A 27,618-nucleotide genomic window follows, 5' to 3' on the forward strand; every position below is an offset into this window, starting at 1 on the left:
AGTCACCTTGCAATGGTTAAATGCGGTGGTTTGCACTTTTAGTTTTGCTTGAATGCTGCCATAGATCCACGGTTTCTGGTTTTCGTAAGTTTTAATAGTCACAGTGGAAACAACATCCCCTATACACTTCCTGATGAACTCAGTGTAACGGCTGTCGGGAGAAAGAGTAGACCAAGGCACAGCGGAGTTAGTGTTCATCATGATTTTAATTTAATAAAGAACACTACACAAAACAAAACGAGAAAACTGACAGGTGCAAAACACTAACAGAAACAATTACCCACAAAACCCCAATGGAAAAACAGGCACTTATGTGTGACTCCCAATCAGCAACAACACTCTACAGCTGTGCCTGATTGGAAGCCACACGGCCAAAATCAATGAAACAAACCAACATAGAAAAATGCACATAGAACGCCCACCCAATGTAACACCCTGGCCTAACCAAAATAAAGAACAAAAAACCCCTCTCTATGGCCAGGGCGTTACACTCAGTCACCGTGTCAGCATATACGTCAATGTTATTCTCAGAGGCAACCCGGAACGTATCCCTGTCCACGTAATGAAAACAATCTTGAAGCATGGATTCTGATTGGTCAGACCAGCGTTGAATAGACCTTAGCACGGGTACTTCCTGTTTGAGTTTCTACCTATAAGAAAGGACGAGCAAAATGGAGTAATGGCCTGATTTGCCGAAGGGAGGGTGGGGGAGGGCATTGTAGGCATCCCAGAAGTTGGAGTAGCAGTGGTCGAGTATTTTAGCAGCACGAATACTGCAGTCAATATGTTGACTTCGGTAGCGTTTTCCTCAAATTTTCTTTGTTAAAATCCCCACTACAATAAATGCGGCCTCAGGATATGTGGTTTCCAGTTTGCACAAAGTTCAGTGAAGTTCCTTGAGGGCCGTCGTGATATCGCCTTGAGGGGGAATATACACGACTGTGACTATAACCAAAGAGAATTGATTGTGAGGTATTCTAGGTCGGGTGAACAAAAGGACTTGAGTTTCTGTACGTTATTACAATCACACCATGAGTAGTTAATCATGAGACATGCACCCCCGCCTTTCTTCTTCCCGGAGAGTTCTTTATTCCTGTCTGCGCGATGTACTGAGAACCCAGCTGGCTGTATGGACGGGGACAGTATATCCGGAGAGAGCCATGATTCTGTGAAACAGAGTATGTTACAGTCCCTGATGTCTCTCTGGAAGGAGATCCTCGCACTGAGCTCATCTACTTTATTGTCCAGAGACTGAACATTAGCGAGTAATATACTCAGAAGCAGTGGACGGTGTGCATGCCTCCTGTGTCAGACTAGAAGTCCACTCTGAATACCTCTTCTCTGGAGGTGATGTCTTGGAGCAACCTCTGGGATAAGTTCAATTGCCCTGGGGGGTACGAACAAAGGACACAATTCGGGAAGTTGTATTCCTGGTCGTAATGCTGGTAATGCTGGTGAGTTACCGGCTGTATGTAATAACACAAAAAACATTCTGGGTTAATAATGTAAGAAATAACACACACAAAAAACGAAATACTGCAAAGTTGCTTAAGAGCTAGAAGCAGAGCTGCCATGTCTGTCATGTCTTAGGAGCTAGAAGCATGTCTGTCAGGTCTTAGGAGCTAGAAGCAGAGCTGCCCTGTCTGTCATGTCTTAGGAGATAGAAGCAGAGCTGCCATGGCTGTCGGCACCATCTTGCCAGGGGAGCCCATTCGACCAGGGTCTCATTTACAATGGTGCCCTGAGGTAAACAATTTAAACAAATTCAACATTGGACAGGAAATAGCGCAGTAGCTCGCTCATGTCACGTCCTGACCAGCAGATGGAGCTGTTGTTGTAGTTTTGGGGTCAGGACGTGGCAGTCTTGTGTGTGTGATTGTTCTGTGTTGGTCTTGTGACTCCTGATCAGGAACAGCTGGGGATCGTTGTTCCTGATTGGGAGTCATATATGTAGGAGTATGTTTGTCACTTGGTTTTGTGGGTAGTTGTTTTTGCACTGCGTGTTGTGTGCCTGCAAAACTGTTCCTGTCGTATATATTGTTTGTATTGTTAAGTGGATGCTCTACTCCTTTATTTTAATTAAAGATGAGTATTCACATACCTGCTGCGCCTTGGTCCATTTCTACAGAAGACAGCCGTTACAGAACTACCCACCAAAGGACCAAGCAGCAGAAGAGGAGGAAGCCACAGGAGAAGAAAATGGAAGAATGGACCTGGCAGGACGAAAGAAAATTCTGGGCGGACAAGTTAAGGGAGCTAAGGGAACCCGAGAGGCAGCCCCAAGATTTTTTTGGGGGGGCACACGGGTAGTTTGGCCAGGCCAGGGAAGAGCCGTAAGCCAGCTACCCGTGACTACAGGGAGGTGCGTACGAGGTGGAGGGCGTCATGTTACGCTGAGGTGCGCACCATCTCGCCTATACGGACGCACAGCCCACTTCGCCCAGTACCAGCGCCCCGCAGGTGCCAGGGCAAGGGGAGCATCGAGCCGGAAGGGGTGATGCCAACCCTGCACTCAAGACCGCCAGTGCGCCCTTTCGGTCCGGTGTTTCCCGCTAGACACACTAGCATGGAGGTGCGTGTCTCCAGGCTGGTACGTCCAATACCTGCCCCACGCATCAGGAGTCAACAGTCGTCATCAGAGCTGCCCGCCAGTCAACAGTCACCAGAGTTGCCCGCCAGTCAACAGTCGTCAGAGCTGCACGCCAGTCAACAGTCGTCGGAGCTGCCCGCCAGTCAACAGTCGTCGGAGCTGCCCGCCAGTCAACAGTCGTCGGAGCTGCCCGCCAGTCAACAGTCGTCGGAGCTGCCCGCCAGTCAACAGTCGTCGGAGCTGCCCGCCAGTCAACAGTCGTCGGAGCTGCCCGCCAGTCAACAGTCGCCGGAGTGGCCGGACTGCGCTGAACTGCCGGAGTGGCCGGACTGCGCTGAACTGCCGGAGTGGCCGGACTGCCCTGAACTGCCGGAGTGGCCGGACTGCCCTGAACTGCCGGAGTGGCCGGACTGCCCTGAACTGCCGGAGTGGCCGGACTGCCCTGAACTGCCGGAGTGGCCGGACTGCCCTGAACTGCCGGAGTGGCCGGACTGCCCTGAACTGCCGGAGTGGCCGGACTGCCCTGAACTGCCGGAGTGGCCGGACTGCCCTGAACTGCCGGAGTGGCCGGACTGCCCTGTTCTGCCGGAGTGGCCGGACTGCCCTGTTCTGCCGGAGTGGCCGGACTGCCCTGTTCTGCCGGAGTGGCCGGACTGCCCTGTTCTGCCGGAGTGGCCGGACTGCCCTGTTCTGCCAGAGTGGCCGGACTGCCCTGTTCTGCCGGAGTGGCCGGACTGCCCTGTTCTGCCGGAGTGGCCGGACTGCCCTGTTCTGCCAGAGTGGCCGGACTGCCCGGTTCTGCCAGAGGTGCCCGCCTGCCCTGATCTGCCAGGGTGCCCGGCCTGTCAGGATCAGCCCGAGTGGTCCTCCTGCCCTCCGGTCCAGCCCGAGTGGTCCTCCTGCCCTCCGGTCCAGCCCGAGTGGTCCTCCTGCCCTCCGGTCCAGCCCGAGTGGTCCTCCTGCCCTCCGGCCCAGCCCGAGTGGCCCGCATGCCTTCCGGCCCAGCCCGAGTGGCCCGCATGCCTTCCGGCCCAGCCCGAGTGGCCCGCATGCCTTCCGGCCCAGCCCGAGTGGCCCGCATGCCTTCCGGCCCAGCCCGAGTGGCCCGCATGCCTTCCGGCCCAGCCCGAGTGGCCCGCATGCCTCTCCGGCCCAGCCCGAGGTGGCCCTCATGCCTTCCGGCCCAGCCCGAGGGGCCCTCCTGCTCTCCGGCCCAGCCCGAGGGGCCCTCCTGCTCTCCGGCCCAGCCCGAGGGGCCCTCCTGCTCCCCGGCCCAGCCCGAGGGGCCCTCCTGCTCCCCGGCCCAGCCCGAGGGGCCCTCCTGCTCCCCGGCCCAGCCCGAGGGGCCCTCCTGCCCCCCGGCCCAGCCCGAGGGGCCCTCCTGTCCCCCGGCCCAGCCCGAGGGGCCCTCCTGTCCCCCGGCCCAGCCCGAGGGGCCCTCCTGTCCCCCGGCCCAGCCCGAGGGGCCCTCCTGTCCTCCGGCCCGGCTCGAGGGGTCCGTCTGCCTGGCGCAGCTATCGGCTCCACCGAAGTGGGCGACGCCGAGGGTGGAGCAGGGTCCACGTCCTGCACCGGAGCCACCTCCAGGATAGGTGGGTTGGGGAGGGAGGGTGTAGCACAGTGCCGTCGTTGACGGCAGCCACCCTCCCTTCCCTCCCTTATTGTTTAGGGGTTATTGTTTATGGGTTTTGTTGGGGATTTTGTTTGTTGGTGTTTTTTTCGTTGTTGGGTGCATTCCGGGGTCTGCACCTTGAGGGGGGGGTACTGTCACGTCCTGACCAGCAGATGGAGCTGTTGTTGTAGTTTTGGGGTCAGGACGTGGCAGTCTTGTGTGTGTGATTGTTCTGTGTTGGTCTTGTGACTCCTGATCAGGAACAGCTGGGGATCGTTGTTCCTGATTGGGAGTCATATATGTAGGAGTATGTTTGTCACTTGGTTTTGTGGGTAGTTGTTTTTGCACTGCGTGTTGTGTGCCTGCAGAACTGTAGCTGTTGTCACTTTGTTTGTATTGTTAAGTGGATGCTCTACTCCTTTATTTTAATTAAAGATGAGTATTCACATACCTGCTGCGCCTTGGTCCATTTCTACAGAAGACAGCCGTTACAGCTCACCATTAAAAATACGTAGTTTTATTAGACAATTTTAAAATATTAAAATAAATGTTTTTAATAATACAGGTTACAATAAAAAAATAAAAAACATTTCAATACTACAATACATGTTTATATTTAATCAAAACAGATGCGATTCTCATTTTACAAATTCAACATTAGACTCCTAATCTGCCTTAGTGGCACCAGGGAATTGAGACCCAGCGAGTTCTGCAAGTTATTCAAAAAATGGGGGTGGGGGGTTTAACCTAATTTGGTGGAGACCCGAGGGGTGAACGGGTTTTGGTAACACATGTTTTTATGCTTTAACACTGAAGTTAGGTAAGTCGGGAAGCTTGTGTAGTAGGGACTTGTAAACAAAAAGGGGATAGTGAAGTGATCTACAGGACTTTAATGAGGATCAGCCAAACTTTTGAAACAGGAAGCAGCGAGGAGTATTAAAACTGTCACTTGTAATAAAGCGAAGGGCGTTATATTAGACGGCATTAAAAAGTTTAAGAGTAGTGGCTGCTGCATTCTGGTAAATAGTGTCACCCTAGTCAAGAACTGTCAGGAAAGTTTTAGGGAGAGACGAGATCTATTTCAAAAAAAGGAATCCACTTTAAGTCTGAGCATCAGTATATTTTGGGGATTCTTGTCAATCCAAATGCCCAGATATTTATAGGCGGGAACCCGATCGATGGGAGAACCATTCAATGAATAAATATGTAGTCCATCTGAAAATGTTTTGCGAGAATTAGAGAACATCATACATTTAATCAAGTTTCAGAAGCTTTATGCTTTAGAAATGGCCAGCAAAGAAACAAGAGGCAAAATAAATAATATCTTCATCCAGACTAAGTGGATTTGTAGCTGCTTTTATGCTTTTTAAATGACAGAGCTGTATGCTTTCTTGTGTCGTGCTTTTATCTAATATTTCATGTCCAGGTCTGTGAAGGTCAAATGTGGATATTTTTTGATAGATTGCTTGTAGGAACAATAGCTAAAAATCCCTTCAAACCAAACACATTAAATGACCGCCCTGACATTTGTTTCAGTGACACTCCTTTAGTGCGTCCTAAATGGCTTTAATGGGGCCTGGTCAAAAGTAGTGCACTACTCCCCTATAGGGCCTGGTCAAAAGTAGTGCACAACTCCCCTATAGGGCCTGGTCAAAAGTAGTGCACTACTACCCTATAGGGCCTGGTCAAAAGTAGTGCACTACTCCCCTATAGGGCCTGGTCAAAAGTAGTGCACTACTCCCCTATAAGCCCTGGTCTAAAGTTGTGCACTATAAAGGGAATTGCCATTTGGGACAGCAGTACTTGTTATAACCTTTGGCAGATTGAGGTGATTCGTCACGGTGTAGTAGCTCTGCAGGTACCTTGGTTCTGTCTGGTCGTTTTCCACTATAGTAACAAGCTGAGAGACCAGCCTCTGGGAAGTCATTGAGTAGCTCTAATGATCCATCCCTCTTCCTCCTGTACTATGAGAGATCACAGATGTACTATAATTGACTTGAATGTAATGAGAGGGCAGTAGTCCCCAGAATGGCTCCCCAGAATGGCACCACAGATCTAAGTAGTGTGACCGAGAAGGTATGTCAAGCTGGCTGTCACCCAATTCATCCAGACTGAAATAGGGTATGTCAAGCTGGCTATCACCAGTGTGACTGACTGGCTTACTGACTGTGTGACTGACTGGCTTACTGACTGTGTGACTGACTGTGTGACTGACTGACTGACTGACTGACTGACTGACTGACTGACTGTGTGACTGACTGACTGACTGACTGACTGACTGACTGACTGTGTGACTGACTGACTGACTTTTATAATGTGTGAGCTATATCCCTGGCCCAGTGCATGATGGAGCTTCCTTTCTCAGCGAGGTGATTGGGTCGTCCACAGGTGAGGGAGATGAATGGATGAGACATTCTCTCTGTCTGTTGGGTAGCAGACAGACTCTCCCAGGTTATGGACATAGCATGAGTCACAGTGTACTAACTCTCTCACTCTCTGTCTGTCTCTCTCTCCCTCCCCCCTTTCTCTCTCTCTCCCTCTCTGTCTCTCTCTCTCCCTCCCTCCCCTCTCGCTGTCTCTATCTCGTCTCTCTTTCACTCTCTCTCTTTCTCTCTCTCTCTCCGTCTTTATTTATTTATCTCTCTCTTGCTCTTTCTCTCTCTGTCTGTCTGTCTCTCTCTCCCCCCCTTCCCTCTATCTCTTTGTATCTATCTCCCTCCCCCTCTCTCTGTTTATTTTCTCTCTCTTTCTGTCTCTCTCCAGCTGTTTCGGCGTGTGGCAGCTGCCCTTCCTGGGATGGAGAGCATGCAGGAGACAAGCAAGGAGGGAAGTATCCTTTCACTGCACAGGCACTTAGCCTCAACTCAACTACAGGTAACATAAATGCAATGGTTGGTGATTGTGAAAAGGCCTCATCTCAACTACAGGTAACATAAATGTAATGTTTGGGGGTTGTGAAAAGGCCTCAACTCAACTACAGGTAACATAAATGCAATGGTTGGTGGTTGTGAAAAGGCCTCAACTCAACTACAGGTAATATAAATGTAATGTTTGGTGGTTGTGACAAGGCCTCAACTCAAGTTACAGATACAGATACAGTTACAAATACAGATACAGGTACAGATACAGTTACAGACAGATAGTTAGTTACAGATACAGTTAGTTACAGATACAGGTAGTTAGATACAGTTACAGATACAGATACAGATACAGTTACAGGTACAGATACAGTTACAGATACAGTTAGTTACAGATACAGTTTCAGATACAGTTAGTTACAGATACAGTTAGTTAAAGATACAGATACAGTTACAGATTCAGTTAGTTACAGATACAGTTAGTTACAGATACAGTTACAGATATAGTTACAGATTCTGTTAGTTACAGATACAGTTCCAGATGCAGATACAGGCCTCAACTCAACTACAGGTAACATAAATGTAATGTTTGGTGGTTGTGACAAGGCCTCAACTCAAGTTACAGATACAGATACAGTTACAAATACAGATACAGATACAGATACAGTTACAGACAGATAGTTAGTTACAGATACAGTTACAGATACAGTTAGTTAAAGATAGTTACAGATACAGATAGTTAGATACAGATACAGTTACAGTTACAGACAGATACAGATGCAGATACAGTTACAGGTACAGATACAGTTACAGGTACAGATACAGTTACAGATACAGTTAGTTACAGATACAGGTAGTTACAGATACAGTTACAGATACAGTTAGTTACAGATACAGATACAGTTACAGATACAGTTACAGTTACAGTTAGTTACAGTTACAGTTACAGTTAGTTACAGATACAGTTACAGATACAGTTACAGATAGTTAGTTACAGATAGTTACAGATACAGTTAGTTACAGATAGAGTTACAGTTAGTTACAGATACAGATACAAATACAGTTACAGATAGTTACAGATACAGTTACAGATACAAATACCATTACATATACAGGTTCAAATACAGATACAAAGACAGATACAGTTAGTTACAGATACAGATACAGATAGTTACAGATACAGTTACAGTTACAGATACAGATAGTTAGATACAGATACAGTTACAGATACAGTTACAGATACAGATAGTTAGATACAGATACAGTTACAGATAGTTACAGATACAGATGCAGATACAGTTACAGATAGTTACAGATGCAGATACAGTTACAGATACAGTTAGTTACAGATACAGGTACAGTTACAGATACAGGTACAGTTAGTTACAGATACAGTTAGTTACAGATACAGTTACAGATACAGTTAGTTACAGATACAGATAGTTACAGATAGTTAGTTACAGATACAGTTACAGATGCAATTAGTTACATATACAGTTAGTTACAAATACAGTTACAGATACAGTTAGTTACAGATACAGTTACAGTTAGTTATAGATACAGTTACAGATACAGTTAGTTACTGATACAGTTGCAGATACAGTTAGTTACAGATACAGTTAGTTAAAGATACAGATACAGTTACAGATTCAGTTAGTTACAGATACAGTTAGATACAGTTAGTTACAGATACAGTTAAAGATACAGTTAGAGATTCAGTTAGTTACAGATACAGTTGCAGATGCAGATACAGTTACAGTTACAGTTACAGATTCAGTTAGATAGTTACAGATACAGTTAGTTACAGATACAGTTACAGATACAGATACAGTTAGTTACAGATACAGTTAGTTACAGTTACAGTAACAGATACAGTTAGTTACAGATACAGTTACAAATACAGTTAGTTACAGATACAGTTACAGATACAGTTAGTTACAGATACAGTTAGTTACAGATACAGTTAGATGCAGGTACAGTTACAGATTCAGTTAGTTACAGATACAGTTAGATACAGTTAGTTACAGATACAGTTAAAGATACAGTTAGAGATTCAGTTAGTTACAGATACAGTTCCAGATGCAGATACAGTTACAGTTACAGTTACAGATTCAGTTAGATAGTTACAGATACAGTTAGTTACAGATACAGTTACAGATACAGATACAGTTAGTTACAGATACAGTTAGTTACAGTTACAGTAACAGATACAGTTAGTTACAGATACAGTTAGTAGATACAGATACAGTTAGTTACATATACAGTTAGTTACAGATACAGTTACAGATACAGTTAGATACAGATACAGTTAGATACAGATACAGTTACAGATTCAGTTAGCTACAGATACAGTTACATATAAAGTTACAGATACAGTTAGAGACAGATACAGTTACAGATTCAGTTAGTTACAGATACAGTTACAGATACAGTTAGTTACAGATACAGTTAGTTACAGATAGAGTTAGTTACAGATACAGATACAGATACAGTTAGTTACAGATACAGTTAGTTACAGATACAGTTAGTTACAGATACAGTTACAAATACAGTTAGTTACAGATACAGTTACAGATACAGTTAGTTACAGATACAGTTAGTTACAGATACAGTTAGATGCAGGTACAGTTACAGATTCAGTTAGTTACAGATACAGGTACAGTTACAGATGCAGGTACAGTTAGTTACAGATACAGTTACAGATACAGTTAGATGCAGATACAGTTACAGATTCAGTTAGTTACAGATACAGGTACAGTTACAGATGCAGGTACAGTTAGTTACAGATACAGTTAGTTACAGATACAGATACAGTTAGTTAGATAGGTACAGATACAGTTAGTTAGTTACAGATACAGATACTAATACAGTTACAGATACAAATACAGTTACAGATAGTTACATATACAGTTACAGATACAAATACCATTACATATACAGGTACAGATACAGATACAGATACAAAGACAGATACAGTTACAGATATAGTTAGTTACAGATACAGTTACAGATACAGTTAGTTACAGATACAGTTAGTTACCGATACAGTTACAGATACAGTTAGTTACAGATACAGTTAGTTACAGATACAGATACAGTTAGTTACAGATACAGTTAGTTACAGATACAAATAGTTACAGTTACAGATACAGATAGTTAGATACAGTTACAGTTACAGATAGTTACAGATACAGATGCAGATACAGTTACAGATAGTTACAGATACAGATGCAGATACAGTTACAGATAGTTACAGATACAGATGCAGATACAGTTACAGATACAGTTAGTTACAGATACAGGTACAGTTACAGTTACAGATACAGGTACAGTTACAGATACAGGTACAGTTAGTTACAGATACAGTTAGTTACAGATACAGTTACATATACAGTTAGTTACAGATACAGTTAGTTACAGATAGTTACAGATAGTTAGTTACAGATACAGTTACAGATGCAGTTAGTTACAGATACAGTTATAGATACAGTTAGTTACAGATACAGTTACAGTTACAGATACAGTTAGTTACAGATACAGTTAGTTACAGATACAGTTAGTTACAGATACAGTTACAGTTAGTTACAGTTACAGATACAGTTAGTTACAGATACAGTTGCAGATACAGTTAGTTACAGATACAGTTAGTTACAGATACAGTTACAGATACAGTTAGTTACAGATACAGTTAGATACAGATACAGTTACAGATTCAGTTAGTTACAGATACAGTGACAGATACAGATACAGTTACAGATACAGTTACAGATTCAGTTAGATAGGTACAGATTCAGTTAGATAGGTACAAATACAGTTAGTTACATATACAGTTACAGATACAGTTAGTTACAGATACACATACAGTTAGTTACAGATAGTTACAGATACAGTTTGTTACAGATACAGTTAGATCCAGATACAGTTAGATACAGATACAGTTACAGATACAGTTACAGTTACAGATTCAGTTAGTTACAGATACAGTTACATATAAAGTTACAGATAAGGTTAGATACAGTTACAGATCCAGTTACAGATTCAGTTAGTTACAGATACAGTTACAGATTCAGTTAGTTACAGATACAGTTACAGATCCAGTTACAGATTCAGTTAGTTACAATTACAGATACAGATACAGTTACAGATACAGTTACAGTTACAGATACAGATACAGATACAATTACAGATACACGTACAGATTCAGTTAGTTACATATACAGTTACAGTTACAGATTCATTTAGTTACAGATACAGTTACATATACAGTTACAGATACAGTTAGTTACAGATACAGTTACAGATACAGATTCAGTTGGTTACAGATACAGTTACAGATACAGTGCCGTGAAAAAGTATTTGCCCCTTTCTAATTTTCTCTATATTTGCATATTTTTGACTTAATGTTAACAGATCTTCAACCAAAGCCTGATATTAGATAAAGGGAACCTGAGTTTATTTTATTTAATTAACAAAGTTACGCAACACCCAATGCCCCTGTGTGAAAAAGTAATTACCCTCTTACACTAAATAACTGGTTGTGCCACCTTTAGCTGCAATGACTCCAACCAAACACTTCCTGTAGTTGTTGATCAGTCTCTCACAGGGAATTTGTCCCACTTGAATGCAGAACTGCTTTAACTCGGCTACATTTGTTGGTTTTCAAGTATGAACTTCTCGTTTCAAGTCCTGCCACAACATCTCATATGGGATTAGGTCTGGACTTTCACCCGGCCATTCCAAAACTTCAAATTTGTTGCTTTTTAACCATTTTCATGTACACTTGATTGTGTGTTTTGGATCATTGTCTTGCTACATGACCCAGCTGCTCTTTAGCTTTAGCTCACAGACGGATGCCTGATATTCTCTTGTAGAGTGAATTAAGGCAAGTCATCCAGGTCCTGAGGGAGCAAAGCATCCCCAAAACCATCACACTACCACCACCATGCTTGACCGTTGGTATGAGGTTCTTACTGTGGAATGCAGTGTTTGGTTTTCACCAGATATAATGGAACCCATCTCATACAAAAGGTTGACTCAAGTTTGACAAAAAGCACCTGGATGATCATCAAGACTCTTGTAAGAATGTTCTATGGACAGATGAGTAAAAAGTATAACTTTTTGGACATTTAAGTTCAGAGTCTAGCATGGTGAGGCCGTGTGCTGCAGACTGTTCTAGTGCTGTCGCCAATTAAATTATACAAATGTTGAAGAGAGTTGCATCCCTGTCTCACCCCCCGGCCCCCAGGGAAGAATTCTGTGACAATTTTGACCACACACTTATTGTTTGTGTACATTGATTTTGTAATATTTAGTCCCCGCCCCCCACACCGCTTTCCATCAGTTTATACAGCAGACCCTCGTGCCAAAATGAGTCAAAAGCTTTTTTGAAATCAGCAAAGCATGAGAAGACTTTGCTTTCGTTTTGATTGGTTTGTTTGTCAGTTAGGGTGTGCAGGGTGTATACGTGGTGTGTCGTACGGTAATTTGATATTTGCTCACGCCATTGTTTTCACTGAGGAAATGTTGGAGTCTACTGTTGATGATACTACAGAGGATTTTCCTGAGGTTACTGTTGACACATATCCCACGGTAGTTATTGGGGTCAAATTTGTCTCCACTTTTGTGGATTGGGGTGATCAGACCTTGGTTCCAAATATTGAGGAAGATGCCAGAGGTGAGGATAATGTTGAAGGGTTTGAGTATAGCAACTTGAAATTGTGGTCTGTATATTTTATAATTTCATTAAGGATACCATCAATGCCACAGGCCTTTTTGGGTTGGAAGGTTTGTATTTTGTCCTGAAGTTCATCTAATGTAATAGGAGAATCCAGTGGGTTCTGGTAGTCTTTAATGTAATAGGAGAATCCAGTGGGTTCTGGTAGTCTTTAATGTAATAGGAGAATCCAGTGGGTTCTGGTAGTCTTTAATGTAATAGGAGAACCCAGTGGGTTCTGGTTGTCTTTAATGTAATAGGACAATCCAGTGGTTTCTGGTAGTCTTTAATGTAATAGGAGAACCCAGTGGGTTCTGGTTGTCTTTAATGTAATAGGAGAATCCAGTGGGTTCTGGGTAGTCTTTAATGTAATAGGAGAATCCAGTGGGTTCTGGTAGTCTTTAATGTAGTAGGAGAATCCAGTGTGTTCTGGTAGTCTTTAATGTAATAGGAGAACCCAGTGGGTTCTGGGTAGTCTTTAATGTAATAGGAGAATCCAGTGGGTTCTGGGTAGTCTTTAATGTAATAGGAGAACCCAGTGGGTTCTGGTAGTCTTTAATGTAATAGAAGAACCCAGTGGGTTCTGGTAGTCTTTAATGTAATAGGAAAATCCAGTGGGTTCTGGTAGTCTTTAATGTAATAGGAGAGCCCAGTTGGTTCTGGGTAGTCTTTAATGTAATAGGAGAACCCAGTGGGTTCTGGGTAGTCTTTAATGTAATAGGAGCACCCAGTGGGTTCTGGGTAGTCTTTAATGTAATAGGAGAATCCAGTGGGTTCTGGTAGTCTTTAATGTAATAGGAGAACCCAGTGGGTTCTGGGTAGTCTTTAATGTAATAGGAGAACCCAGTGGGTTCTGGGTAGTCTTTAATGTAATAGGAGAATCCAGTGGGTTGTGGTAGTCTTTAGTGTAATAGGAGGATCCAGTGGGTTCTAGTAGTCTTTAATGTAATAGGAGAATCCAGTGGGTTCCTGTAGTCTTTAATGTAATAGGAGAGCCCAGTGGGTTCTGGTAGTCTTTAATGTAATAGGAAAATCCAGTGGGTTCTGGGTAGTCTTTAATGTAATAGGAGAACCCAGTGGGTTCTGGGTAGTCTTTAATGTAATAGGAGAGCCCAGTGGGTTCTGTTAGTCTTTAATGTAATAGGAGAATCCAGTGGGTTCTGGTAGTCTTTAATGTAATAGGAGAATCCAGTGGGTTCTGGTAGTCTTTAATGTAATAGGAGAGCCCAGTGGGTTCTGGGTAGTCTTTAATAGCTGGTAGTTCAGTAGATGATCATGTTTATGTTATTTGTTAAATGGCTGAAAGGTTGGAGAAGTGGTTTATCCAGACATCTCCATTTTGGATAGATAACTCTTTGTTCAGTCTTTTCCCATTTGCTCCTGTGTTTGTGAATGGACAGGTTTCTCCATGTCTTTCTTAGGCTTTTGTACACTTCCTCAAATCATTTCTCATTGCTGTTCATTTTCTTAGGTTTTCATCTTGAATTGTTTTTATTTGATATGTTAGCTGATACACTGTTCAGGCTTTCTACTGCTAAGTTTACACCTTCACAATTTCAGGGAAACATTTTGTCCAGGAAGTCGTCTAGGAGGGATTGGATTTGTTTTTGGCCAATAGTTCCTTGGTAGGTTTCTACACTATCTTCCTTCCATCTATAGTATTTCTTAATAGCATGCAGTTTATTGGGCTTTGATGACCCCCTTCTCTTCCTTTGTTTCTAACGCTCACCCTCTCTCTACCTCTCACCCACTCTCTTTCTCTCTCTACCTCTCACCCACTCTCTCTCTTTCTCCCTCTCTCTCTCTCTCTCTCTCGCTCTCTTTCTCTCTCTAACTCTCACCCACTCTCTACCTCTCACCCACTCTCTCACCCACCCGCCCACTCTCTCTCTCTCTCTCTCTCTCTCTCTCTCTCTCTCTCTCTCTCTCTACCTCTCACCCACTCTCTACCTCTCTCTCTACCTCTCACCCACTCTCTCTTTCTTTCTCTGCCTCTCACCCACTTTCTCTCTCTATCTCTCACCCTCTCTCTCTCTGTTCCTCTCTCTCTACCTCTCACCCACTCTCTCTCTCTACCTCTCATCCTCTCTCTACCTCTCACCCACTCGCTCTCTCTCGCTCTCTCTCACTCTGCCTCTCACCCACTCTCTACCTCTACCTCTCTCTACCTCTCACCCACTCTCTACCTCTCTCGCTCTCTCTGCCTCTCACCCGCTCTCTACCGCTCTCTCTCTCTCTGCCTCTCACCCACTCTACCTCTCTCTATACCTCTCACCCTCTCTCTACCTCTCTCTCTCTCTCTCTCTCTCTCTCTCTACCTCTCACCCACTCTTTCTCCCTCTCTTTCTCTCTCGCTCTACCTCTCACCCTCCCTCTTTCTCTCTCTCTCTCGCTACCTCCACCCACTCTCTCCCTCTCTTTCTACCTCTCACCCTCTCTCTTTCTACCTCTCACCCACTCTCTCTCCCTCTCTCTCTCCTCCCCTCCTTCTCTCTTTCCAATGGCGCCTCTCATCTCATCCATTGATGTCAAGCTGCCAGTCGACCACAGAGCCGCAGGGTGTGTTTCACAGACAAGTTGGGATATTAAAACCAGAGGTTGCTGTTTTTATACAGGAAACAATATCCAGCCCCCATAGATAAACAAACCTCTGACTGACATGTTATTTTATTTGTGCTGAAGAAAGGAATTCATATTTTTTGGGAGTTCAACAGTTTGTAGTTTCTGTCATTGTCAATATACACTGATTCTACAAAACATTATGAACACCTGCTCTTTCCATGCCATAGACTGACCAGGTGAATCCAGGTGAAAGCTATGATCCCTTATTGATGTCACTTGTTAAATCCACTTCAATCAGTGTAGATGAAGGGGAGGAGACAGGTTAAAGTTTGATTTTAATGCTTTGAGACAATTGAGACATGGATTGTGTATGTGTGCCATTCAGAGGGTGAATGGGCAAGACGAGATATTTAAGTGCCTTTGAACGGGGTATGGTAGTAGGTGCCAGGCGCACTGGTTTTTGTCAAGAACTGCAACGCTGCTGCGTTTTTCACGCTCAACAGTTTCCCATGTGTATCAAGAATGTTCCACAACCCAACGGACATCCAGCCAACTTGACACAATTGTGGGAAGCATTGGAGTCAACATGGGCCAGCATCCCTGTGGAACACTTTCGACACCTTGTAGAGTCCATGCCGAGACATTTTTTTTTAAAAACATTTTAGTCATTTAGCAGACGCTCTTATCCAGAGCGACTTACAGTAGTGAATGCATACATTTCATACATTTTTTTTCTGTGCTGGCCCCCGTGGGAATCAAACCCACAACCCTGGCGTTGCTCTACCAACTGAGCTACAGGGATGAATTGAGGCTGTTCTGAGGGTAAAAACAGGGGGGTGCAACTTAATATTGGGAAAGTGTTCTTAATGTTTGGTATATTTTCGGTACAGCGTGACTTTTTACTCAAAATAATCTATCACCATATACTGTATATCCAGTAAATTGCCACAATTCAAAGTGATCGAGTTTGATGTCAAAACAGCCCATCACACTACTGCCATCACTCTACTGCCATCACACTACTGCCATCACACTACCTCCATCACACTACCTCCATCACACACTACCACCATCACACACTACCTCCATCACACTACCTCCATCACACTACCTCCATCACACTACCACCATCACACTACCTCCATCACACTACCACCATCACACTACCACCATCACACTACCTCCATCACACACCTCCATCACACACCACCATCACACACTACCTCCATCACACTACCACCATCACACTACCTCCATCACACACTACCACCATCACACACTACCTCCATCACACTACCTCCATCACACACTACCACCATCACACACTACCACCATCACACACTACCTCCATCACACTACCACCATCACACTACCTCCATCACACTACCTCCATCATACACTACCACCATCACACACTACCTCCATCACACTACCACCATCACACACTACCTCCATCACACTACCGCCATCACACTACCACCATCACACTACCACCATCACACCATCACACTACCTCCATCACACTACCACCATCACACTACCTCCATCACACTACCTCCATCACACCACCATCACACTACCACATCACACCATCACACTACCTCCATCACACTACCACCATCACACTACCACCATCACACTACCTCCATCACACACTACCACCATCACACACTACCTCCATCACACTACCACCATCACACTACCTCCATCACACACTACCACCATCACACACTACCTCCATCACACTACCTCCATCACACTACCACCATCACACTACTACCATCACACTACCTCCATCACACACTACCACCATCACACACTACCTCCATCACACTACCTCCATCACACTACCACCATCACACTACTACCATCACACTACCTCCATCACACACTACCACCATCACACACTACCTCCATCACACTACCACCATCACACACTACCTCCATCACACTACCTCCATCACACTACCACCATCACACTACCACCATCACACTACCTCCATCACACTACCTCCATCACACTACCACCATCACACTACCACCATCACACTACCACCATCACACTACCTCCATCACACCACCATCACACTACCACATCACACCATCACACTACCTCCATCACACTACCTCCATCACACTACCACCATCACACATCACACTACCTCCATCACACTACCGCCATCACACTACCACCATCACACTACCTACATCACACTACCTCCATCAAATCAAAATGGGGGACAATGCAAATAGTCTGGGTAGCCATTTGATTAGATGTTCAGGAGTCTTATGGCTTGGAGGTAGAAGCTGTTTAGAAGCCTCTTGGACCTAGACTTGGCGCTCCAGTACCGCTTGCCTTGTGGTAGCAGAGAGAACAGTCTATGACTAGGGTGGCTGGAGTCTTTGACAATTTTTAGGGCCTTCCTCTGACACCACCTGGTATAGAGGTCCTGGATGGCAGGAAGCTTGGCCCCAGTGAGGTACTGGGCCATTCGTACTACCCTCTGTAGTGCCTTACGGTCAGAGGCCGAGCAGTTGCCATACCAGGCAGTGATGCAACCAGTCAGGATGCTCTCGATGGTGCAGCTGTAAAACCTTTTGACCTTTTAAAACATTTTCATCACACTACCTCCATCACACACCGTCCCACTAACTCGGTCGGTGCTGTTTAATATGAGGGAGGACGATTATCTGTTTGATGAACATGGCCTTATTTCTATTACAGCATATTGATTAATATGGCCTTATTTCTATTACAGCATATTGATTAATATGGCCTTATTTCTATTACAGCATATTGATTAATATGGCCTTATTTCTATTACAGCATATTGATTAATATGGCCTTATTTCTATTACAGCATATTGATTAATATGGCCTTATTTCTATTACAGCATATTGATTAATATGGCCTTATTTCTATTACAGCATATTGATTAATATGGCCTTATTTCTATTACAGCATATTGGATGATTGTCATTCCTATTCCATTCACCCAGTTCAATGTAACATTCATAGGTTTAGGCTACTACATGATACTCGAATTATCCCAGTACCCATCATGAGGTTGCTTCAACCTAGGCTATGAATGAAAGTTTACAACGTACTCGGTGCACACAGGTCGACAGACACATTAAAGTAATCAAGTTGACAGATATTCACACATTCAATACCGCCTTGCACGCTCTCGCCTGTATCTTCCTGATCTAGGGTGTAATCATTAGAGTTTCTATTGGACAAATTCAGATATGTTTATCCCCACTTCGTTCCGTTTGCTTCCGTTTAAGAAATGTTTTTCAACAGAATCGGCGGAATGAATACACTCCTGATCACACGCAAACACAGTTAACTTTCATAGCAGCCACGTACAAACAGCATGAGCCCTTTCATAGCAACCACATGAAAACAGCATGATCCCTTTCATAGCAGCCACATGAAAACAGCATGATCCCTTCCATAGCAGCCACATGAAAACAGCATGATCCCTTTCATAGCAGCCACATGAAAACAGCATGATCACTTTCATAGCAGCCACATACAAACAGCATGATCCCTTTCTTTGCAGCCACATACAAACAGCATGATCACTTTCATAGCAGCCACATACAAACAGCATGATCACTTTCATAGCAGCCACATACAAACAGCATGAACCCTTCCATAGCAGCCCCATACAAACAGCATGATCACTTTCATAGCAGCCACATACAAACAGCATGATCCCTTTCATAGCAGCCACATACAAACAGCATGATCACTTTCATAGCAGCCACATACAGACAGCATGATCACTTTGATCCACTCACCTTTTCCCTTCGCTTGTGGACTTCAGGGCACAACACATCAGCTGTCTGGGACCAGGCGGAAAAAAACTTTCCAAGCCAAACCTTCATATCATAACCGCTAACTGCTACACACAGCCTACATCGTTGTTAGCATAATAACGTCATAGTCAACATAGCTAATAGAACTAACGTGTTAGCAAACCTGCTACTATCATGCAGTACAGTGTACAGTCAGCAAGGCGTTTAACAGTTACACCAGTAGGCCACGTGGCAATAAATGAATCAAGCCAAAAGCTTACCTTGACTTGGAAGAGTTCCAGTGTTGGATAGCCATAGCCAGCTAGCTAACATAGCATCCCACTCTGTTTGAGTTGGGTGTTTGAGTATGCTAAACTAGCTAGCTGCATTCACAAGCTAAGTAAGTGGAAAAAATACTATGAACAAAATCTCCTCTCTCTCTCTCTCTCTCTCTCTCTTCGTTTATTTTTTAAGGAATTAATTTGTTCAAAACTGTTCAACTATTGTCTTTCTCTCTCTTTATACACTGCAGTGCTAGCTAGCTGTAGCTTATGCTTTCAGTACTTGACAAATTCTCTGATCCTTTGATTGGGTGGACAACATGTCAGGTTAATGGAGGACGTTGGAGGACGTCCTCAGGAAAGTTGTCATAATTACTGTGTCAGTCTATGGATGGGGGTGAGAACCATGAGCCGCCTAGGTTTTGTATTGAAGTCAATGTACCCAGAGGAGGACTAGAACAGAGCAGAACGAGAACAGAGCAGGACGAGAACAGAGCAGGACGATAACAGAGCAGGACGATAACAGAGCAGGACGATAACAGAGCAGGAAGAGAACAGAGCAGGAAGAGAACAGAGCAGGAAGATAACAGAGCAGGATTAGAACAGAGCAGGAGGAGAACAGAGCAGGAGGAGAACAGAGCAGGACGAGAACAGAGCAGGACGAGAACAGAGCAGGACGAGAACAGAGCAGGACGAGAACAGAGCAGGAAGAGAACAGAGCAGGATGAGAACAGAGCAGGATGTGAACAGAGCAGGATGTGAACAGAGCAGGATGTGAACAGAGCAGGATGAGAACAGAGCAGGAGGAGAACAGAGCAGGAGGAGAACAGAGCAGGAGGAGAACAGAGCAGGAAGAGAACAGAGCAGGAAGAGAAGAGTAGGAAGAGAAGAGTAGGAGGATACACACATTAAAATGAAATACATTTTTCATAAATCTCCTGCTGTTACCATAGAGATGCAGCCTACAATGCTCAGACAGAATGCGGAGGGCGAAGAGTGACTGGAACCACAGAGTTTTTAAACCCAGAGGCACAACATGGCTAGACTTCTGGGAACGCTTATGAAGCAGACCAGGCTGGGGTTTGAGGAGTCAATGAGGTAAATCGAAGGAGTAACTTTGATTTGACGGCCTAGACATGCGCCGACCCGATGATGTGTTTCTGCGCATGAGCTTAGCGAGAGGGGGAGAGAGAGAGAGGGGGGAGAGAGAGAGGGAGGGAGGGGGAGAGGGAGAGAGGGGGAGAGGGAGGGGGGGAGAGAGGGCGAGAGAGAGAGAGAGAGAGAGAGGGCGAGAGAGGGAGAGAGAGGGGGAGAGAGAGGGGGGGAGAGGGAGAGAGAGAGGGCGATAGAGGGGGAGAGAGCGCGAGAGAGGGGGGGAGAGGGAGAGAGAGGGGGAGAGAGCGCGAGAGAGGGGGGAGAGGGAGAGATAGAGGGGGAAAGTAACATACTATTCAGTTGGTCTGTATTATCAAGTACGTTTCCCAAACTCGGTCCTCAGGACCCCAAGGGGTGCCGTTTTGGTTTTTGCCCTAACACTACACAGCTGATTCAAGTAATTAACTAATCATCAATCTTTGATCATTTGAAGAAGCTGTGTCGTGTTAGGGCAAAAACCAAAACAGGCACCCCAGTCCTGAGGACTGAGTTTGGGAAACGCTGAAGGTCAACTAGTGTTAGATTAGAGAGGCATATTTATTTTTTATTTATTTCACCTTTATTTAACCAGGTAGGCTAGTTGAGAACAAGTTCTCATTTGCAACTGCGACCTGGCCAACATAAAGCATAGCGATTTGACACATACAACAACACAGAGTTACACATGGAATAAACAAAACATACAGTCAATAATACAGTAGAACAAAAGAAAACAAAAAGTCTATATACAGTGAGTGCAAATGAGGTAAGTTAAGGCAATGAATAGGCCATGGTGGCGAAGTAATTACAATATAGCAATTAAACACTGGAATGGTAGATGTGCAGAAGATGAATGTGCAAGTAGAGATACTGTGGTGCAAAGGAGCAAGATAAATAAATAAATACAGTATGGGGATGAGGTAGGTAGATAGATGGGCTGTTTACAGATGGGCTATGTACAGGTGCAGTGATCTGTGAGCTGCTCTGACAGCTGGTGCTTAAAGCTAGTGAGGGAGATATGAGTCTCCAGCTTCAGAGATTTTGCAGTTCGTTCCAGTCATTGGCAGCAGAGAACTGGAAGGAAAGGCGGCCAAAGGAGGTGTTGGCTTTGGGGATGACCAGGGAGATATACCTGCTGGACCGCGTGCTACGGGTGGGTGCTGCTATGTTGACCAGTGAGCTGAGATAAGGTGGGGCTTTACCTAGCAGAGACTTGTAGGTAACCTGTAACCAATTGGTTTGGTGACGAGTATGAAGCGAGGGCCAACCAACGAGAGCGTACAGGTCGCAATGGTGGGTAGTGTATGGGGCTTTGGTGACAAAATGGATGGCACTGTGATAGACTGTATCCAATTTGCTGAGTAGAGTGTTGGAGGCTATTTTATAGATGACATCACCGAAGTCGAGGATCGGTAGGATGGTCAGTTTTACGAGGGTGTGTTTGGCTGCATGAGTGAAGGATGCTTTGTTGCGATATAGGAAGCCGATTCTAGATTTAATTTTGGATTGGAGATGCTTAATGTGAGTCTGGAAGGAGAGTTTACAGTCTAACCAGACACCTAGGTATTTGTAGTTGTCCACGTATTCTAAGTCAGAGCCGTCCAGAGTAGTGATGCTGGACGGGCGAGCAGGTGCGGGCAGTGATCGGTTGAAGAGCATGCATTTAGTTTTACTTGTATTTAAGAGCAGTTGGAGGCCACGGAAGGAGAGTTGTATGGCATTGAAGCTCGTCTGGAGGTTAGTTAACACAGTGTCCAAAGAGGGGCCAGAAGTATACAGAATGGTGTCGTCTGCGTAGAGGTGGATCAGAGAATCACTAGCAGCAAGAGCAACATCATTGATGTATACAGAGAAGAGAGTCGGCCCGAGAATTGAACCCTGTGGCACACCCATAGAGACTGCCAGAGGTCCGGACAACAGGCCCTCCGATTTGACACACTGAACTCTATCAGAGAAGTAGTTGGTAAACCAGACGAGGCAATCATTTGAGAAACCAAAGCTGTCGATTCTGCCAATAAGAATGTGGTGATTGACAGAGTCGAAAGCCTTGCCCAGGTCGATGAATACGGCTGCACAGTAATGTCTCTTATCGATGGCGGTTATGATGTCGTTTAGGACCTTGAGCGTGGCTGAGGTGCACCCATGACCAGCTCTGAAACCACATTGCATAGCGAAGAAGGTATGGTGGGATTCGAAATGGTCGGTAATCTGTTTGTTATCTTGGCTTTCGAAGGCCTTAGAAAGGCAGGGTGGGATAGATATAGGTCTGTAGCAGTTTGGGTCTAGAGTGTCACCCCCTTTGAAGAGGGGGTTGTAACACCCTGGGCTATCCAGTTGGTATGTCATGTATTCTATAAAGGGAAACACAACAAAGGCAACTGGCTAAACCTATATCCTCTATGACAGGTCAGCAGATAAAACCTATATCCACTCTGACAGGTCAGCAGATAAAACCTATATCCTCTCTGACAGGTCAGCAGATAAAACCTATATCCACTATGACAGGTCAGCAGATAGAACCTATATCCACTATGACAGGTCAGCAGATAGAACATATATCCACTATGACAGGTCAGCAGATAAAACCTATATCCACTATGACAGGTCAGCAGATAAAATCTATATCCACTATGACAGGTCAGCAGATAAAAACCTATATCCACTATGACAGGTCAGCAGATAAAAACCTATATCCTCCATGACAGGTCAGCAGATAAAAACCTATATCCTCCATGACAGGTCAGCAGATAAAACCTATATCTACTATGACAGGTCAGCAGATAAAACCTATTTCCACTATGACGGGTCAGCAGATAAAACCTATATCTACTATGACAGGTCAGCAGATAAAACCTATATCTACTATGACAGGTCAGCAGATAAAACCTATATCCTCTCTGACAGGTCAGCAGATAAAACCTATATCCACTATGACAGGTCAGCAGATAAAACCTATATCCTCTCTGACAGGTCAGCAGATAAAAACCTATATCTACTATGACAGGTCAGCAGATAAAACCTATATCCTCTATGACAGGTCAGCAGATAAAACCTATATCCACTATGACAGGTCAGCAGATAAAACCTATATCCACTATGACAGGTCAGCAGATAAAAACCTATATCCACTATGACAGGTCAGCAGATAAAAACCTATATCCTCCATGACACGTCAGCAGATAAAAACCTATATCCTCCATGACAGGTCAGCAGATAAAACCTATATCTACTATGACACGTCAGCAGATAAAACCTATATCCACTATGACAGGTCAGCAGATAGAACCTATATCCACTATGACAGGTCAGCAGATAGAACCTATATCCACTATGACAGGTCAGCAGAAAAAACCTATATCCACTATGACAGGTCAGCAGATAAAAACCTATATCCACTATGACAGGTCAGCAGATAAAAACCTATATCCTCCATGACACGTCAGCAGATAAAAACCTATATCCTCCATGACAGGTCAGCAGATAAAACCTATATCTACTATGACAGGTCAGCAGATAAAACCTATTTCCACTATGACAGGTCAGCAGATAAAACCTATATCTACTATGACAGGTCAGCAGATAAAACCTATATCCTCTCTGACAGGTCAGCAGATAAAACCTATATCCACTATGACAGGTCAGCAGATAAAACCTATATCCACTCTGACAGGTCAGCAGATAAAAACCTATATCCTCTATGACAGGTCAGCAGATAAAACCTATATCCACTATGACAGGTCAGCAGATAAAAACCTATATCCACTATGACAGGTCAGCAGATAAAACCTATATCCACTATGACAGGTCAGCAGATAAAACCTATATCCACTATGACAGGTCAGCAGATAAAAACCTATATCCACTATGACAGGTCAGCAGATAAAAACCTATATCCTCTATGACAGGTCAGCAGATAAAACCTATATCTACTATGACAGGTCAGCAGATAAAACCTATATCCACTATGACAGGTCAGCAGATAAAACCTATATCTACTATGACAGGTCAGCAGATAAAACCTATATCCACTATGACAGGTCAGCAGATAAAACCTATATCTACTATGACAGGTCAGCAGATAAAACCTATATCTACTATGACAGGTCAGCAGATAAAACCTATATCCTCTCTGACAGGTCAGCAGATAAAACCTATATCCTCTATGACAGGTCAGCAGATAAAACCTATATCCACTATGACAGGTCAGCAGATAAAACCTATATCCTCTATGACAGGTCAGCAGATAAAACCTACATCCTCTATGACAGGTCAGCAGATAAAACCTATATCCACTATGACAGGTCAGCAGATAAAACCTATATCCACTATGACAGGTCAGCAGATAAAACCTATATCCACTATGACAGGTCAGCAGATAAAACCTATATCCTCTATGACAGGTCAGCAGATAAAACCTATATCAACAAACCTCAGACCCCATAACTATGCATGATACTATTAAAGGCTTGTCAATGTTGAAGGGTACTACTTTTAAGCTAGGGTTGGAGGGTGGAGAAGGGGGAAGTGTAGTTGGGAGGGGGGAGGGTGGAGGTTGCGATCAGCCAGCACTAGGGCCAAGTGGGTTAAATTATTCTGACAAACCAGTCTCTTCACTGGATTAAACATTGTCCTGCTGCCAAGATGCTGTTGGCCAGAGTTAAGTTTATCTGACACGTGTGTTGTGTTTCATGTTACCTCAGGAACACTTGATTGACAAGAGCCAATAGTCTTCAATGAGACCTACATGCTTATGTTTTATGTCTTGTATAAATAAATATATTAATAATAAATAAATTCCAGGCTCTCATGTGCCATTGAGTTGAGCCATGTAGTCATCTTGACCTGTTCAGTCATCACCACAGATAATAAATGTTTGACGTGTTCAGTCATCACCACAGATAATAAATGTTTGACGTGTTCAGTCATCACCACAGATAATAAATGTTTGACCTGTTCAGTCATCACCACAGATAATAAATCCCTGATGTGTTCAGTCATCACCACAGATAATAAATCCCTGATATGTTCAGTCATCACCACAGATAATAAATCCCTGATGTGTTCAGTCATCACCACAGATAATAAATCCCTGATGTGTTCAGTCATCACCACAGATAATAAATCCCTGATGTGTTCAGTCATCACCACAGATAATAAATCCCTGATGTGTTCAGTCATCACCACAGATAATAAAGCCCTGATGTGTTCAGTCATCACTACAGATAAATGTTTGACCTGTTCAGTCATCACCACAGATAATAAATGTTTGACCTGTTCAGTCATCACTACAGATAATAAATCCCTGATCTGTTCAGTCATCACCACAGATAATAAATCCCTGACCTGTTCAGTCATCACCACAGATAATTAATCCCTGAAGTGTTCAGTCATCACCACAGTAGCTGTGTGACCCATAGAAATATAATGTCCAGAAAGGGGTGGGAACTTCTTCTTTTCCTGTTACATGGGTGCGCTCGTTATGTCTTCTAGTCCACCCAGTATGCCGTCATTGACTTGAATGGGAAGGCTAGTTGTATGGGTTATATTTCTATGGTGTGGCCTCCTCACAGTAGTCGAGTCAATAATCAAACAATCCTTTATTAGTTATATCAACAAATGTGTCACATATAGAACCATGTTATTACAGTGTTGTTACTACAGTAATAACTATGTACTGACAGGGATTATAAGAGAAACGTATCGTGTTACCAGATCATTTGTTTCTCTGCTGCAGTCGTGTAAATCAAATCAAATCAAAATCAAATCAAATCAAATGTATTTATATAGCCCTTCTTACATCAGCTGATATCTCAAAGTGCTGTACAGAAACCCAGCCTAAAACCCCAAACAGCAAGCAATGCAGGTGTAGAAGCACGGTGGCTAGGAAAAACTCCCTAGAAAGGCCAAAACCTAGGAAGAAACCTAGAGAGGAACCAGGCTATGAGGGGTGGCCAGTCCTCTCCACCTCAAACAGTGCGATTGGGTAAAAGTGTTGATCCTAACACAAACAGAAGGGAGAAACAACAATGGAATCGTTGAGAGAAAATAATCTACACATTTACTATATGTCCTGATTGTTTTCCTTTACAACTTCAGTCCATGTGTATGTTTAAAACTACAGCCGAGATGAGTTTGTGGGTGTGTAATACACCTTGATAGAGGAGATAGACTGAATATTAAAATGCTTAATCAGTTGTTCCTCTGCCAGGCTTCCTCCTGCCCTGTGCCCCCACTCCCCCTCTTCCTCGTCATGGCTAGCAGGTAGGTGTGGAAAGACGAGTGTCTTGGATGTTGCCTCAGCCCCACTAGAGAGATCGATACTGTCCAGGGAGCGCTGTAACAACACTGGCTCTGTTCCATTAAGCAGAGGGTGAGTCTCAAATGGCACCCTATTCCCTATATAGCGCACTATATACATAGGCCCTGGTCAAAAGAAGTGCACTATATAGAGAGAATAGGGTGCCATTTTGGACTCATTTGGGAGGCAGGACCTCTCCTCCTCATTCCCCTCGCCTCCTCATTCCCCTCGCCTCCTCATTCCCCTCTCCTCCTCATTCTCCTCTCCTCCTCATCCCCTCTCTTCTCCTCCTCATTCCCCTCGCCTCCTCATTCCCCTCGCCTCCTCATTCCCCTCTCCTCCTCATTCTCCTCTCCTCCTCATCCCCTCTCTTCTCCTCCTCATTCCCCTCTCTTCTCCTCCTCATTCCCCTCGCCTCCTCATTCCCCTCTCCTCTCCTCCTCATCCCCTCTCTTCTCCTCCTCATTCCCCTCTCCTCGCCTCCTCATTCCCCTCTCCTCTCCTCCTCATTCTCCTCTCCTCCTCATCCCCTCTCTTCTCCTCCTCATTCCCCTCTCTTCTCCTCCTCATTCCCCTCGCCTCCTCATTCCCCTCTCCTCGCCTCCTCATTCCCCTCTCCTCGCCTCCTCATTCTCCTCTCCTCCTCATCCCCTCTCTTCTCCTCCTCATTCCCCTCTCTTCTCCTCCTCATTCCCCTCCCCTCGCCTCCTCATTCCCCTCTCCTCTCATCCTCCTTCCCCTCTCCTCGCCTCCTCATTCCCCTTT

At 44.4% G+C, this 27,618-nt stretch overlaps 1 protein-coding gene across 3 annotated transcripts in view; it reads left to right on the forward strand.

The window, feature by feature from the left end:
• LOC106560618 (ras-related protein Rab-6B) overlaps window positions 1-27,618 on the forward strand; it is a 198,898-nt gene that overhangs the window by 155,151 nt on the left and 16,129 nt on the right. For all 3 annotated transcript variants that reach the window (XM_045687973.1, XM_045687974.1, XM_014123667.2), the window contains one exon: window positions 6,966-7,032. In XM_045687973.1, coding sequence (XP_045543929.1) covers window positions 6,966-7,032 — 67 coding nt within the window. The remainder of the gene's footprint in view (window positions 1-6,965; window positions 7,033-27,618) is intronic.

Source organism: Salmo salar, chromosome ssa10, assembly GCF_905237065.1.
Source record: "Salmo salar chromosome ssa10, Ssal_v3.1, whole genome shotgun sequence".
Lineage (NCBI taxonomy): Eukaryota > Metazoa > Chordata > Actinopteri > Salmoniformes > Salmonidae > Salmo > Salmo salar.